At 47.4% G+C, this 17629-nt stretch overlaps 1 protein-coding gene across 1 annotated transcript in view; it reads right to left on the bottom strand.

Moving 5' to 3' along the window:
* TANC1 (tetratricopeptide repeat, ankyrin repeat and coiled-coil containing 1) overlaps positions 1 to 17629 on the bottom strand; it is a 215809-nt gene that overhangs the window by 36298 nt on the left and 161882 nt on the right. Inside the window, exons 10-15 of the mRNA XM_054562425.1 lie at positions 16985 to 17142; positions 14723 to 14954; positions 13405 to 13571; positions 10819 to 11426; positions 3691 to 3799; positions 2602 to 2724 (exon numbers count right to left, since the gene is read on the bottom strand). Of these exons, the coding sequence (XP_054418400.1) occupies positions 2602 to 2724; positions 3691 to 3799; positions 10819 to 11426; positions 13405 to 13571; positions 14723 to 14954; positions 16985 to 17142 (1397 nt within the window). The remainder of the gene's footprint in view (positions 1 to 2601; positions 2725 to 3690; positions 3800 to 10818; positions 11427 to 13404; positions 13572 to 14722; positions 14955 to 16984; positions 17143 to 17629) is intronic.

Raw genomic sequence — 17629 nt, 5'->3', positions numbered from 1 at the left:
TACTCTCTAAAAAAAGTCCCTTAATTGCATGCATAATTTTAAATTACTGTAATTTATTCAAGATTCTGTGAAAACCTTTTTATTTTTTTTTTCTTGAAAGATAAAAAGAAACAGAAGGATAATGGAAAGCCTCAAAACCCTACACCCAAGTCGTGGAGTTCAGGGGACAGGGTGATGTGGGCGACGCGCGTCCTCTGAAACAAAGAGGAGCGCCACTGACAAGCACAAGTATGTTAAAGGGGAAAGTTTATAACCTGGGGGGGTCAGGTTCATTAGTGTTATGCTGCACCTTTTAATTTACTGTCTTCAAAGCTCATATTCAACTGAATATGGCGTTTCCCATTTAATTTTCTCCACACTGAAAGAATAACTTCTGTGCCCACAATTCATATAAATAGTAAAAACAGATACTGCTATTTTTATTCCTATTTCTTTCTTCCTTGCCATTGTTATAGAATTTTCTTAATTATGGACAAGCCAAAAGACACACTTGAAGCTGAGAGATGAAACAATGTTGTTATAGTAAACTCAACCCAATTTCTGTAAAACGTAAGACAAAAAGTCTTAATACAAATATTCTAGCATGGGACATCTAAACTCACCTGTGTCCTCCACCTTTCTTTTCGAGTAACTCCATCTAGAGAGGAAGTGCTTTCCTTGATCAGAAGCAGCTGCTTGAAGCTAATTCTCCCTAACCACGCTAACAGCTCCCCTGCCCCCCTGCCCCCCAGCTTGTGTGTGCAGTCCAGTTGAGACACGAGCGCCCCCAGCGACAGGTCTGGAGAGAGGCGCAAACACGCAGGGGAGCAGGGCGGAGCACGGGGTTCCTGAGAGTGGGCCTCCGGGGTGCTCCACTCCCAGGCGCCTGGCCAAGGGGGCGTCAGGATGAGATCCAATGGGCCCCCGACCACCAAGACTGGATCCCTAAAAGGGGGGTGAGCCCACCTGCACAAGGTAGCACTTTTATCTCTGCAAATACCCCATCTGTGTCCACCTGGAGGTGCTAGTCTTTCTCTGATACCAAGGCCCTGTCCTGGGCGGCGGGGCTCCCAAGTCGGAGCACTGCTCGGAGGTCCTCCTGACACCTAGGCTTCTTAGCATCGTTATACCTCCCCTCTGTGTGTCAGAAAGTGGGGCTCTAATGTACAGCACAGTCACTGCAGTTAACCATACCATACCGTGTATTTGAACGTTGCCAAAAGAGCAGACCTTAAAAGTTGTCATCACAAGGAAAAAAAAGTATAACTGTGCAGTGAGGGATGTTAACTAAATATATTGTGGTAGTCATTTTGCAATATATACAAATATCATATCATTATGTTGTGCATGTAAAATATGATGTTAGATGTCAGTTATATCTCAATTTTTTTAAAAAGAGTAAAATAAAAAAAATACACCAGAGAGGCAAGGGAAAGAGAAGAGGGACAGAGCAAACACCTACAGGACAGGGGAAGTGCTCTGCAAGCCCAGATCCCCAGCTACACATCCAAGGGGCACGTGCTGAGGCTGGGGTGTGCAGACAGAAGGGGAGAGGATGTGCAGAAAGTCTCTTGGGACTGTCCCCCCAACCCCAAGTACCATCTCTGGGACATGTGCCCCCTTCCCAGGAGAGTCTGATGAACCCAAAGTGAGAAGTGGAAGACAGGCCCAGAAATTTGCAGGGCTTCCTTAGTCTTTTGCTGCAGGACTACATTGGGTCACCCTCATGCTACTAAGGGGGGAACAGGTGTGACAGTTTTCATGGAGGTGACTGACAGGGAGGATGACTCCCTGGGCATGTGCCTCAGAGCCCCTGCCGGCAGCCAGGCAGCCAGGGCTTGCGAGCATGCCCTGGAGTCGGCAGATGTGTCAAGTGGGTGAAAACATTAATGATCTCATTTTGCTCTGCATTGGGAATGGTGGTTGCCAGCTGCTCTAATGTAAAGCAGTAGTTCCCTTACTGTGTGGGAGTTAACCCTTCTCTGTTGCTTTCACCAGATACTTGGCCTCTGCCTGCTTTAGATTCTTAGGCTGCATTCAATGAGGAAAGAAAAAAAAAACTACTCTAAAAAGCTCAGAGGGAAATTGTGACATGACAGCCCATGATCAAGAGCGAGGACACCACAGGCTCAGCTGCGGCCGACCCTGACACGCTTTCCACGGTCATAAACACACACGCACACGAAACCTTTGGTAATAGTTTTCCTCTATGTACATATTGCTTTGTGTCACTCATCAATGTGTAATTTCCTATGAACCATAAAGAGACAATCCAGATTAGAAACTCAGGACACTTAAAAAATCAATTTTCCCTGGAAATCTCCCTCTGACCTTTGGTTTCCTTTGTGAATTGCTTCCTTATCACACCCGCTCTGAAGAAGTCACTGCGTGCTCACACAGACGCCCGGACCACCCACTCTTCCAGCCGAGGGAAAGCTAAACTTTTAGAAGAGAAATGGTAATAGAGCTTTCAAGTGTGTGTGATTTACATCAGGGAAGAGCATCATTAGAAGCTCCGCCATCTCCTCCAGCACCGCCCAGGGCAGGGGGCGAGAGGGCTGCTGAAGAAACAGCAGCTGGCCTGGCAGCTCTGCTTCTCTTGCAGGAGAGCTGCTTGCTCACCTTGACATTGGGAGTATAGAGGTTCCTGAGAGAGGCGAGGGCAGCAGACAGTCCCTCCGTGCTATACCCGATCCACAGGGCTTGGAGATGGCTTGAGGAGATTCCTGTCTTCTTACTGAGGCCCTGGAAGCAATCAGAGACAGATCAGCCTCAGCTTCTCCTTGTGTGCCCCAGGGCGCGCAGATGCGAGCTGAGCCCTGGTGCAAGCTGTGACAGAGAAGGCCTGGACCTGTGTGCCCTCCCTCCTGAAACCAAGGATCAAGGAACTAACCTGCCTTTGCCACCTGAACCGCAGGCTTGGGGAAAGAGATGGAAGATGAGGAGAAATATCTTCTCCTTAGAGAAGTTCTCCAATCAAAGGAAGAATAAATGATAAAACAGCACCATTCTGTAACCCACCGTGAGTGAATGAATGCAGGTAGACACCTGCAGCGTGGAGGGCACCGCAGCAAGGGAAACAAGCACAAACGCTGTGCTTCCTGATGCAGGAAACCCCATGCAGAATTATATAGAGTTTAAACTCTTAAGGGCAAAGTAATCTCACACCGTAGGCGGGGGAAGGAGGTGAGAATCAAACCTGAATGTGATTAAGCCTCTAGATACAACTACCAAATGGCAGGAAATCGAGAGGAAAGAGGAACATGTTAAACTAGATCATGCGAAATAAGAACAACCAGAAAATACAGGTGGTGCAAAACTAGAGGGCAAGTTGAACTTGATTCTAAATTCAATAGAATGAATTCTTTGACTACAACAACCAGCAAACTAAAGATCAAGTAACTGGTGTTCTTTGACAACTAAGTAACAAGGAAACAACAGGGAATGAACGAAATAGAAACTTTAGGTGGTAAGAAACTTTAAATGGACTTAAAGGGGGAAAAAGTAAAACACAACCATAGCATTTAGATACATACTTCAGTGATTATAAGTCAGAACAGTAGTTCCTTTTAAGGAGAAGGAAGGGGGTTGCGTTTGGAGGGGAGCTTGCGGAGGGCTCTGAGGGCTGATAAAACTGCCGAAAACCTCCCAAACCAAAAACTCAGATAATGCCAACAGTGAGGCCCTTCCTCACAGGGGTGTGTGTCTCACCTTGAAAATGTGTGCCTTCAGGATGTGGTGGCCGAGCTCCATGGTCTGCTGGCGGTTCAGCTTGCCCTCTTGTCGTGAGAACATGAATGCCAGGAGAGCGTGCCCATTCCTGGAGCCAGAAACACAGACACTGGTAACGAACCACCCCACACCACGGGCCCTCAGGTGAGAACGTCACCGCACAAATCCTGAAATCCTGGCACTTCAGCCTCACCACGTTAAACAGTGGAAAGCTGCCTCTTTAAAAAGATGACCAATGCTGTTTGCTCTTCAAGTTATTTAAGGGCTTTCTCTGGATTCCCCTGTTTCCATGGAGTGACTCGGAGGGCAGCCCTAGCCAGGGCAGGTCTTTATCTCCGGAACTATCCCCTCTCTGTCCCTCATCCATCACTCTGTCATCACCTTACTTATGTCAGTCACAAAAATGTAAACTCCATGAAACTAAGAGTCTAGTCTAAGTCAAAAGTGCCCAACCCTTAGTAAGTCCTCCAAAAATTTTTCTTGGATGGATGGATGGACAGAGAGATGGACGAATGCACACGGTCACAGATGGAGCAGAGCCAGTGCAGGACCTGGCATTCAGACCTCCCCTCAGGACAGTCACCACTGGGGCAAACCTGGGCCAAAGGACACAGCCTTATAACGGGAGGGAAAGAAAAACCAGGTCATGCATAGTAACAGCTCGTGATCAGAACACCAGAATTCTACACTTGGCTGGAGCACAACCATCTGGCTGTGGGGGAAAGAAAGCCAAAGAAAGAAAGGTGTATGAGGGGGCTGGCTATGTCTGGGCACATGGTGGACATTCAGCTGACACCACCAGTGAACTCCCGACCAACCGCTGCATGGAGGAGCCATGCCACCCACTTTCCCCTGTGTGTTTGTGGAACTCCTTCTGTCTCCTGTGGACTCCATGCCTTTGTCTGAGCCAATTTCTTTGGAGAAGATGCTAATGGTTGCTTCTTCTGACAACAGTGACTTCTGCACAGTGTGAATTATTTTCATGTCTATCAACTTGAAAGCTGTGAAGTGCTGAATTTGGGGGGTGGGGTGGGAAGGAGGTATTTGTGGAGGAAAAGATAAACATTATGGAGGAAAATGCATTCTCCTAAATGTTTTCTGATAGGTACTAACCTAGATGATTAAAAGCCTTCATGATTTCAACAGTGTTCATCCAGATGCATCATTTTTCTCAAACAGGTTATAAACCATTTTAGAGATGGGGAAATAAAGGCAGGTGGATGCCAAGAGATTGTTTTTTATACTATAGGCAAAGGATGACTCTTAAGGCCACGTTGCCACTGAGTGTCCAATCCAATGTTTCATAATGGGCTGGAGCTTCCCCTTGAACACACCGCCCGGTGTTCCATGCACATGCCTCACCTCCTGAACCTCAGGCTCAGAGCTCCCTGCTCAGGTGAGAGCCTCCCGTGCTCCCACCTCTCCTGCTCCCTGTTCCCATGGAAACTGCCCTCTGCTACCATCAGTGCTCCAGACCCGCCCCCCATCCCAGTCCCTATCCGTGGGCCAGTCCCAGGGCTCCACCTGGTCCACATCACTCCAGCCACGGCCACTTTCCCAACCACGGCTTGGCCATCCTCAGTTTCCCAGTCTGCTGAGCTCTGCGGCCATGTCAACTGTGTCCTTACCAAAAATGTGCTGGCCCTTACCAGTGACAGCCATGCATGTGTCGATGGCTGGGCCAAAGGTTTCCAGGGCTCGCAGCTAAGCATGTGGCTTCCCACCTCTCTGAGGAGACAATTCACCAGGCAGTCGCAGGGTGTGCGTGCCCTTGTGGCCAAGCTACCTTTTCTTCCTTTCCTCCCGGTCTCGCGATCACGTGCCCCCTTCTAAGTCGACCCTCAGTCACGAGTCTGTTCATTTTGCGCAGCTTACACATATCAAGATTTACTTTATGCCAGATGCAGAAACTTAACTGAATTATTTCTTTAACCTGCACAACCTTGTGAATCACTAAGTATTAGGATTCCCAATTCGTTTACATGGGGAGATAGAGGTCTGAACGAACACCTTAGTGATTTGCCCAAGATCAAATGTCTGGTGAACGACTGAGCAGAGATTTGAACCTCAGTCTGCCCAGTGTGAGAACCCATGCTTTCAATCAGCAAACTATACTTTCTCATTCATTCATTTGTTCATTACCACCCCCCTCCCCCGCCCCACACCAGGCTTGATATTGGGGCTTCAGTGGGAACAATGGAAGGTGCTTCCCCTTGGGGAGCTCTCAGTGACTGCAGGAGATGCACACAAACAGGAGGAAATGCAGCTAGAATGGTGCTATGAACAGGCTCAGTGAGGACACAAAGGCTGCAAGCTGCCCCCCTCACTTAGCCCCCATTCCCTTGCATTTCCAGCTTCCCTTGCTTTAGGGATTGTGTTTCCAACAACGTCCCAATCTCCTGTATATTAAAAATAAAAACCAAACTCTTCCCCACACTTGAACAATGCCAACCTTTCCACCCTTCCACTTTCCAATCTAGGAGGCTGGCTCTCTCCCCTTTCACTCCCCACAACCCATCAGAAGGAGTCCCTAAGGATCCAGGATGCTCCCCCTGAACTGAAAAGACAATGGCTTTCTCTTAATCCTCATCTTCGTTCACCTCTGGACAGCCCTTCCACCCCAGCCTCCTTCCCTGCAACCCTCCGCCCTGCCCCAGCGGCCCAGCGCTCCCTTCCCTCTAAGGACACTTCCTTGCCAAATCCCACCCGCCCCTCTCCACCAGTGATGCCAAATCTTGAACTCCGACTTCTCCTCCAACCTGCAGACCCCACCTGCCATCGGAGCCTGTCCCGCTGGGGGAGCCGACCCCGCGAGCTGAAACTGCTGAAACCAAAAGCCAGCTCCCGCTCCGCAAAACCCCTCTCACACCTTCTGCCTTTCTTACCCTTCCAGAGAGCGAGGCCACTCCTGGTTTCTGAGGCTCGACACCTTGACATGGCACCTTCTTCCCCTCGACTTTGCCCACAAGGGCAAGCCACACCCACCTATCTCATGTCAGCAAGGCCTGTCTCCACCTCACTGCACGCTAAAGGCAGGTTTGACAAGCCCCCACTCCTGGCTGTCACAGTGGCCCCGACACCCCCCCCCCCCGCCCCCCCCCCGTCCACATCAATGCTCTCCACTCCAGAACCTTCACAGGTTCTTCGGAGGTGACTGATAAAAGGCCACACTCTTTAGGCACATCCTTTAGGCAGTTCTTTCCGCTCCTCTGTCCCACGACAAAAGCTCCAGCCGAACTTGATTTGTTGCTGCCGGAAGGCGGCCAGCTTATTCTGATGCGATGCCTTACACAGCTCCTTCTGTCTGCAACAGCCTTGTTCTACCTACTGAAACCCTAGCCATTCATTCCTCAAGTCAATGATGTGGAAAAAAAGGGGAAGGGAGACTGCTGGAGATTGAAAGAGTCCTTGTGCAACCCTAATGAATCAAAGGACCCCGAAATGATCCTCAATGGCTCTGAGAGACATTAAGACATTAGTGCCTCCTGATGGAAGTACTCTCTACAACCTATTAAGTATCTTTGCAAAAAAATTAAAAAAGGTAAAATATGACCAAGCTTCTAGATTTAATTAACCAATTTACAGAGAATAAAGGTGATAAACACATTCAAAACTACCATGAGATCACAACCAACAAAATTCACAGTACGGGAAACTAACAGAACAGACTGCCCCGTTGTTCTTTTCAAACAAATACAATGCGAAGAAAAAGCAAAAAGTAGGGGGGAATCCATAGATTAAAAAGGACACGATAAAGTGCATTTTATGGACCTTATCTGGATCCTGATTCACACATACTGAAACAATATGAAGAAAGTGGAGAGATAAGAGCATAATCAAATGTGTGATGATACTGCTAAACAGTATTAATATTTTAGGCATTGTGCTTAAATATGAAAATCTCCTTGAGATTTATAATCAATTATTTCAGGTAAAATGTCATGAAGCCTTGTATTTCAACAACAACAAAAAAAAATAGATGGAGCAAATTTTGCAAATATGTGCCATATTTAAGTCTAGGCAATGTGAATGAGGGCTCTGAGTAACTTAATTCTTTAACTTACTGATTCTGCTCCTGGATTCAAACCTAACAAATAATCAAAAACAGGAAGAAAAGAAGGAAGGGAGGAAGAGGGGGAAGGAGGGGGAGAAGCAGACCCTGTTGAGCATGTCTCTCTGTGAGGCTACTGTAACACAATGAGGCAATGGTCTTTTTCTTTTTACAGATAAGATGACTAAGGTTAAGAGAATTAAAATAACTTGTGCACAGAAATTACACAAGGTACTCATGGAAACAGCATGGTAATGCAGACCTCCTTCAAACACTGCTGCTTTCCTGTAAAGCACCAGGGTATTCGCAATAGGTTTTTATGTTTATAATTAATCAGAAACAATGCGAAAGACCCACAATAAGGGTACAGTGAAGGACATTATCATTTGCCTCCTAGGAGTTTTGCACAGCCATGCAAAATGACAGTTCACTAAGATGTCCACGGTGTACTAAGCAAAACAAGCAGAATGGGAATTTTTATGCAGAAAAAACAATTTGGAAAATGTTTTAAATGCAGGGAAAGGCAGAAACAAAAAGAAGTGTCGTTGTCTCTGCATGTTGGATTCTTTTTCCTTTCTCTTCTTTGTAACTGGGGGAAATCACCACTGCTTGGGGTGGGAAGAGAAACACGACCTATCTTTCCAGACCCACCTCAAATGTTACCATGTATGCGAAGCCCAGTCCAGAAATGATCGCCCCCCAGAGAAGCCCCTTCTCCTCTGTCCTGAAGGTCCACGCGCAGCGTGGCTCCCTCCCAGCACCGTCGCTGCCCGCCTCACTGCCCTCCTGGGTGGGAAGCCGTCGAGAACAGGGCCCTCGTCCCCAGAATCTCTGTATCTGCCATATGCCCCTGCATGCGGAGGGTCCGCAAAAACGTTTGCTGAGCTAAGTCCGGTAGCTTCCTTCCCGCATTGTCCTGTATATTGTCTGTCTGCTGATTGAAGTTCAAAACTATACAGGTCTCGGGTAAATGCTGACTCGCACAATCCTGAGAAGTATTGGGTTGGCCGAAAAGTCTAATTTTTCCCATGTGATGGCTTAGTTGTCTTCACTCAAAACAATCTTGTTAAATTGTATTGTGACAGCCATCATATCAGCATGCATTTTTTTTTTAAGAAAATCAAAACTGGTGAATTTTTGGGCAGCCATCTTAATACTAAAGATGGAAGGAAATACACATTTTTGGCATATTATGCTTTACTCTTTCAAGAAAGGTAAAAATGCAACTGAAATGCAAAAAATGATTTATGCAGTGTGTGGAGAAGGTGCTGTGAATGATCGAACGTGTCAAAAGTGGTCTGCGAAGTTTCTTGGTACCACTGACACTCTGGCCAAATAATTCTTTGCTATGGGGCTGTCTTATGCACTGGAAGATGTTTGGCAGCACGTCGGGCCTCTACCCACTAGAAGCCAATAGCAGTAGAGAACTGACATACTCAAAATATCCAAATCCATAAAGTTAGTGGTGAAAATAAAAACTGTCTTTTACAGAAAAAAGGTAACAGACCTTTTGGCCAACCCAATAACAACTCCTTTCCACTTGTTTGCCTTAGCCTAGTTCTGGCTCTGCCCATGGTAAGTCCCCATGCCTACTTACAGGGACACATAAGCACTCAGGAGTCCACGACCACGAGTAACAACCCATCGGTCACCCCACTCTCATCTCTGCCCTAGGCTACATGAACTCAATGCCACCCACCACCCAAAAGGGAGTGAAGCGTAACTGTGACTACAGCCCAACCACTGCCTCAAACCCCTGTAACGAATCCACGCCCACTGCTGAAGTCTTTCAATTTGTTTTATGTCTCGACAAACTCAATGACAGCCTGTCTTCCCAGAAAATGATCTGACTTTTCCTAGAAAATAACCCGTCTTGACTAAATATGTCATGACATAAAATTTACCTAGTATTAAGGTCTGGTTCAATAACCCGGGTGTTAAAGTTTATTGCCCCGCACCAGATTTAAAAGATAAATTCTTGACCCTGGGTCACCTAAGAAAACACTGCTATCACAACATAAAATAGCAGCTAGACCTATTAGGTCAGCATTGTCAACATTCGTGGGGAGAAAGGTGGTGTGCTGACCACAAGTTCTTATTCATTTCTGGATCCCTGCATCTGGTCAAATGCCCTGTCCAGCCTGAGAGGAACAATTTACCAGTTTGCCAGACCTGCTGTGCGAGTCTGCAGCAATTCCGACTCTCAGAGAGCAGAGCCACTCAAGACAGCAAAGGTGCCGGCCAGGGCCAGGGCCAGGCAGTAGTGGTGGTGTGAACATACCCTCATCTGAAAGCACCTGCACCTCCAAACCCCCTGCCCTCACCCTGACTGGCATCAGGCCACACAACAGGCAGGTTTACCACCACCTCTTCCCCTGAGCAGTAAGGAGAACCACATCCCGGTGCCGCTCTGCTGCAAATCCCTCAGTGGAACCTTCGTGGACGCAGCTGCCCCACCACCATCTCACCAATGGGGATCTGAGACTGGAACCTCGGACCTCCTGACCCACACCCCAGTCTGTTACACTGAGCTAAACCGCAAATGCAAAACGAGGCCGCACAGTGTAATCACTGTGCTCCCCTCTGGGTCAGCAGCCACATCTGATCCTGGGGACAAGCTCCATGCTCATGAGTTAGCAGGTGGGGAGAGGTGTTAGCAGCCCAAGTCAGCCCACAGGCCCCAGGGGAAGACAGTGAGCTGGGAACAGCTGCTAGAGTAGCCCGCTGCTTCCTGGGGCTGATATCACACCTTCCCGCCACGGACGGCTCCTGTAACAGGGACTGAATGGCACAGACACAGCACCAAAAGGCATCGCCTAGCCTCGCTTTCACCCAAGCGTACTGAGGAGTCCTAAAGTTCTAGCAATTAAAGAGAGGAAGCTTTTGGTGAGTAGCAGAGAAAATTTTCCATTGTTCCTGAAATTTTCATTCTGTGTTGTCTTTCCATTTAAAAAAAAAAAAAAAAAGAAAGAAAAAAGGTGAGTCACGTTCGAAATTCCTTCCCCACGTGCACAACAGACCCCTGCAAAGAGCTGGCAGAACGCGTCCTGTCATACCTGGGCTCACACAGGAAGGCAGTGTTTTCCCCATCTGCTCTCCACACCAGCCATTCCCGGAAGGACGGGTGGCAGAACATGCGGGTTTTGTCCCGCCTCTTGATGAGGAAGCAGGACAGGGCTTCCATCCTCTGCTGGAAGTCTTCCCATCCCTGCTCCCCTTGTATGTGGCCGGCATTAATGGCCTGGAAGATCTGCTCGTCCGTCATGGGGTGGAGGGACGCGAGGGCCACGTTTAAAATCGGAAGTGCCCTCTCAAAGGCGGACTGGGTCATGAACTTCATGTTGCACTGCAGCAGATAGAGCTCAGACAAAGACACGGGCACCACCTTGTAGCTGGCACTTTTGATGACCAAGTGTCCCCTCTGGAAGAGGTCCAAGGTGAGTTTGAGGTACAGGTAGGAGCCGAGGCTCCGCAGCACCAGGTGGCTGCTCACTTTCCCGATGAGGGCGGCATCGGCCTTGCCGTTCAGGGAGATATTGCTGAGGATGTCCTGGCTGCTGTGGACCCTGTGCTGGACATAGGCATGCAGGTCGCTGTGAATGTCCTTGTTGTCAGGAAAGTCATCTAAGGAAAGCTTGACAAACGGCAGCGCACTTACGATTTCCTGAAAAAGAAAAAGAAAAAAAGCCCCCAAACCACCACAGTGTCATTCCACAGAGATTTCTTTTTTTTATGTCAGCTGCATTTCAAACCAGATTCACTAGTTTTCTTTCAAGGAGGATTTTCGTGGATTACAGGGACTCATTATTTCGTATTAAAACATGTAATAGGATAAGGTGAAGATAAAAAGCTTATGTGAAAGAAATCCCGATGCGAGATTGAATCAGTTAAGGCTTTTCCAAAGCCCTGATCTGAAGACTCAGAGCCAAGAGAGATGTAAGAGCCCCAGCAACAATGCCACCTGGCCGAACCCGCAGAGGGGCAGTGAGGCCCGGAGGTGACCTGATACCCATAATCCTTACATTGTGCAACTGGTTATATAACAAGGACAAACACAAACCACCACTGTATCCCTAAGAACACAGCCAGACACAGAGATAAGAGGCATCCCTCTTAGTGCAGATACCAGGGCTGCATAACTGCACCAGGAAACCCGACGTGGCCTTCACGCAGTGCCTGGGGACAGCCTGCTGTCACACGGTGCCCTACTCTAGTAGAGCCCACTATCGTTTTCTTAAGTTGCTGGTTTGTAGTAAACTTTTAAAACTGTAGTAATGCATGCACAAGTGCACAAATGTAAGGGCACAGTGCCATTAATTTTCACAAAGTCAAAATCTACCTGGTAACCAGCAGCTCGGTAGAGAACACCAGCTCCCTGTCAGCACCTTGTCCCTGAGTGTCTCTCCCGTCCTGAAGATAAGCACCATCCTGACACTTGACAGCAGAGATGAGTTTGGTGGGCTTTTTTAAACGTGTCACTATCATTTCTGAGGGATTTAAGTGCATGTCCTCATTGAATGTAACAGCTACAGGGGGCAGGCTGAGTACAATGACTCCCATTTTATGTGAATGCTAACTAAACTTCTGGAAACTTACACAGCTGGTACGGAAAACACAGGACTCCTGTCCTTGCGCTCTGCTGACTGCTAGATTCTGCACCAATCAAAATTCCATGTTAAAAAAGTTTGACGGCGTTCTCATGCCACTTTCAATGAGGAATAAAAGAACCCAAATGCTATTGATTATTTTATTTTACTTTTTAAAAAATTTTATTTATTTTTAGGCAGAAGGGGAAGGGGGGGAGAGAGAGGGAGAGAAACATTAATGTGAGAGACAGAAACACTGATCAGTTGCCTCTTTCATGTACCCCGACCAGGGACCAACCTGCAGGCATGTGCCCTGACCAAGAATTGAACCGGAGACCTTTCCCTTTGTGGGATGAGGTCCAACAAACTGAGCCACACTGGTCAGGGCCCAAATGCTACTTGTAAATAAGTATCATAAAAGGGCAAAAATTTAATGTCTTTACTAAAAATGAGCAAGGTGGAAGGAGTCAATGGTTGAGATACAATTTTAGGGTTCAAATGAGGGGAAACATGAGGAAAATTTTAAAAAATCACCCTTCATCTCACTGAAAATGTTATCTCATGTTTAAGTTTTCGGGGGGGGGGGGGGAGACCTTTTCCAGAATAGGTCTTAAAAATGCCCTTCTTCATCCGTCCCTTTTTTCTTCATACAAAAAAAAAAAAAGAAAAGGAAACAAAGTCCCTCTGCATACCCATGTAAATAACTACTAGCAGGAATAACTTTAAATTCTAGCAGACCTGTTAGCCACACACCTCAAACAGCTCCCCAGACTGAGCGATGGTAGCACAGGGCTGGACACTTCCACTTTAGAAGCGCACATACAGCTGAATGCTAATAGAAAACTTACCTGACATCTTGATAAATGTGCCTTGAGGGGTAAAAAGGTTAGAGTTTCACCCATTTGGGGTTCTGTGCACTAATATTTCAAAGTCATAATAATAGTTTTAAATTCAGCAGCTAAGTGGTTTAAAACAATTTAAATTGTTAGTATTAATCACTGTAAAATTTGAGAATAAGGACTTGGAAAGAGATTTGAAAGTTCTTTTTTTTTTTACCTGAAAATTTGCTCTTACAGTCACAATCAACTTCAACCAGGCAGGAAATTTAGAGATAATCTTGGTAATAAATGAAGAAAGTGTATCTCCATAATCAGGTTTATGAAACTCAGCTTCATTCAAGCCATCTATCAAAATAATGTATTCTTCTTCAGGAATTTTCTGCTCTAAAGGATAAAATATTTTTTTAATTAAGAAATTATACATTTCTATAAGATGGCCCCACCTACTGTATTTTAATGCACAGTTTAAAGTGTTAGGAAAAACTAAAAATGTTTACATATGGCAGAAGAAACAGTTTACGCAGAAGCATATTTTCTATTAAATGCATTATGGAAACTGGAGCACAGAGCCAAAGAGAAAACCACTTCGCACAAAACAGTTTTCAGAAACATATTGCATTACACATATTTAGCAGAATTTTGCCCATGTATTACAGTTAGCGCTTCATAAACTACTGTCTCTGGGGTGAGTACAGCGAAGATAACATACAGAGGAAATCTGGGAAAGACCCTCAGCCCCGCACCTCCCCAGATGGGGCACCTTCGGTGGATTTCTGGGGAGGAAAAGTCACCCCCAAAGGGCACAGCGTCCAGCCCGAGGCACGTAGCTAGCCGGGGTGAGAGCTCTGCTGTAGAGATTCCTAGAACACGGTTCTTCCCTACAAACCTAAATCTAGTTTTCTATTTATTAGCACGAACTTTCTGCCCAGGGAACTGAGGAGACATGATGACATCTGTTTCAATTCCCTCTCTGTAGCACCTTTTGAAAGAAGTGCTATGGAAGCAGGTAAACTAGCGCAAAATGCGAGGAGGAGGAAGGATGTAAAACCAAAGGGCCTATTATAGCACTAATGCCCCGCCCCCCGCATCTTGTAGAATATTCAAGGGCAACAAAATCAGACTTCCAGAAATGGCTTTAGGTTCAACTCAGCTGAGCAGAGGCCCTGAAAAAAACATGCCGGCAATTTTCCTAAACAATCAGCTTATCCCCCTGCTATGCAGGAGTGCAAAATATGCAGGCAACAGTTTCTGGAGTGTAAGTCATCTAAATAACCTACAGTTGCAAATTAGCTACCTTGGAAATGTTCGACTGGCGAGTTAATTCTTATTAGAGATGTTTCGTTTAAAACTGGGTGGGTCCTTGGAAAGACGGTTCTGAGGAAGGGGAGGAGAGGCGCAGATTCACCCACATCTTCTCTCTGTGCCAATCTCACTTCCACCCCAGGGCCCAGCTGACCCCTCTCTCCTTCTGAGGACAGAAGCCCTGGGGACTCTGAACTAAGACTGAGGGGTTCTGGGGGGCTCATGGGAGGTACCGTTTCTCAGGTTTGTGAGTGGTTCCAGCACTCCCCTCTTGAAGGCAGCCACGGGGTCCTGCACGCAGGATCTGAGGCTCAGCATGCTCTGCAGCTGGGGCTCCTGTATCAGCAGGTCCCTGTAGGCAGCCAGCTGATGGGACCGGCAGAGCAGAGCCGCGATGCTATGCACGAACTCGGGCACCAGGCATGTGTAGGTGTTGTCGGCCTGGCAGTAGTGGTAGGCCACAACCTGGGGGAAGCAGACCAGCGGCGTCACTTCACACTCTTCACACAGTTCCTTTCACGTTCTCACATGGGGACAAATTCTAGTGTCCGCCAGGTAACAAGATACGTTGCTTCCATTCCCCAAGATGGAGCCATAATTTAGCTTAATTGATTCAGTGATTCCTTCATTCAATTCATGCAGTTTGCCGAGAGCTAAGCAACCTTCCCATTGCAGCCACAAATCCGTCTTGATTAGCACTAGGGTCAGCACCAGTCAGTGGCTAGGAAGGCCGGGCTGGGAAGTCACAGCTGCTTCCTCCCCGTGGCGGGAGGACCAGGCAGTCCGGCTCAAGCCTTCAGCCCCTTCTCCACACCCACCCCACACGGACCTGGTGCAGAAGTGCAACAGGGACAATCAGAAGAATCAAAATCGGAAATCAGCAAATCCCTGCCTATCCTGTGCAAGGACAAAGAGGAGAAGGGAGGTTCCTCCCTAGGCCCTGAGAGGGTGACGAGGATCCCCTTTGTACGGACTGGTATGAAGTGGCAGCAGGTTATTCGTTCGAGTCCCCAAGGAGAGTGGCAGATGCAAACTGTCTTGGGGGTAAGCGGTACATTGCAGAGAAATGAAAAACCTGATACTTTGCCCAATGAAGATGAACTAAGGAATATAAGTATGAGGTAAGGAAGGTGAAAAAGGTCAAAACACATAGTGCCAGGTGTTTTATGTTTCTCAGCAGCATCTGAGTCCATGCCGTCCCTCTCAGCTCTACCTCCCCTGCATACATAGAAGAGCCAGTAGCTACGGGTCACAGCTGAGGGCAGCAGATGCATGGATTAGACGCCTTGCCAGGGGGACACAGGTTAGCAACAAAAGATCCGTCTGCACACTCTTAAAAAGCAAGTGGCAAGAGTAGTTGTGGCCAATTCGGAACCTTCAGGGGACTTCCGTTCTAGACTAAATTTATCAGCAACACTCAGGAAAGACGATAGCTCTTCCACCCTCCCTTGGACAGAGTTAGCAGGGCTCCATGAGGACGCAAGGGCTTGTACAAACCACCCAAAGAAGCAGCCTGGACCACAGTCTACCCAGCACCCAATGGTGCGAAAATCAATATGGAGCCAAATACTTTAAAAAAAATGAATACTATAGGACGTAAGAATAAGTAGAGTCTTACGATGCTTTCGTTTCAGTTGTGTGTATGATCATGTGTGTGAGCACTCCTGGGTCTCTAGTGTAAGATCTATTTCTTATCGTGGGTCACAAAGTGGTGTGAAAAATCAGGGTGGCAGGTGCTTTATCGTCTGCCCTGCGTCCCTCACTCCGTATCACCTGTTCGTGAACACAGGACGAGTCAGGGGTCAGGGCTGCCCATGCAAGGGAAGCAGAAGTGAGGAGCAAGGATCTGGGGCAGAGAAGCACTCGTTGCAGTCCCCCCGTGCCTGCCTCTACCCCGGGGCTTCCTCACCAGACGCCCCTCATCACTGCCCACGCCCGCTGGTTCTCCAGCTCCACCCCTCACACCGCCGCTGCTGGGGAGACCCAAGCGGCTCACCAGGAGCGAGACGTGACAGATTTAACACAGGAGGGTGGCTGGTGAACCTGTGATGGAAGCTGAGCATATGGAAAATTTCGGAAGGACCTTGACAAGCATAAATTTAGGAAGGGAAAGTCAGCCAAGTCTCTTTTACAACACCGCAGAAAATGCCAGACAGAAAGACTCAGGGAACCGAGGGCCCCAGGCAAAAGCATGGGCAGAGGTGGCCGGAGGGCCCCGTTAAAGGGTGCATCTGTGGCAAGCGCAACTACCTGCTGCTGACTGAGGAATTTTCAATCCATCATTTAGGATGAACACAAGTCTACTGCCAATGTCTTAAGATACTTATTTTCAGTCATGCTTTTTTCATTTGTAGTACTCCTATCGCATTTTTATTAAAGGCTATACTTCTGCATTAAGCAACTGCTGTCCCTTTTGTAAGATCTCTTTCATAATTCAATTTTCAGGAGCCAAGCTCACTCTCTCTGGAGGTTCTCATAGACCAGGAGTATGTTACCTTGGAAGCGAGGTATTTCACTGCATCCTCTCTTGGTCTTTGGTTTTCAGGAGTATCAGACCCCGACCCAGTGGCCGTTTTAGCTACATTGGCACCACCTGTAGAAGTGCTCGGTGAGAGCAGCGGAGTGAACGGAGGATCTGGGGAGGAATCTGAAGCTGCAGAGAAGAGAGACCAATTACACTGTTTACAACATCACAACAGGGGTATGCATAGTGGGATAGTGAACGTATGTCTTCATTAGAGGCAGGGAGCACTTTAACAAGTGATGAGTGCACACAGGCACCAAATGCAAACGTGCACGTGGGAGCACCGGTCCCTCCTCTGCCGTCTCCCACCCACCCAGTTGTCCTCTCCGGAGAACTGCTGTTTCTCATTTCCTTTATTAAATTATTTTTGGTTTTAAAAAAATCATCTTGCATGGCTCACTTGTTCCTGGTTCAATATGTTAGAGACACTTTCTTTTCATGTGTTTATTAGACGTTAAAGAAGCCACAAATGGTCAAATCTTTGGCAACTCCATTCCATTTCTAAGTTAGTTTTTATGTTTTTGGTAAATCCCGTATAGAAGACAAAACAAAGGCTGCAGAGCACACACTCCTTCTGGTAGGTTCTGCTAGGAGCCTACGTGCCTTGGTTTTAGGA

Source organism: Pteronotus mesoamericanus, unplaced genomic scaffold (genome assembly GCF_021234165.1).
Source record: "Pteronotus mesoamericanus isolate MK-2021 breed Mesoamerican mustached bat unplaced genomic scaffold, CSHL_Meso_final scaffold_651, whole genome shotgun sequence".
NCBI lineage: Eukaryota > Metazoa > Chordata > Mammalia > Chiroptera > Mormoopidae > Pteronotus > Pteronotus mesoamericanus.
The sequence above is the reverse complement of the archived record's forward strand: the minus strand, read 5'-3'. Positions and strand labels throughout refer to the sequence as shown.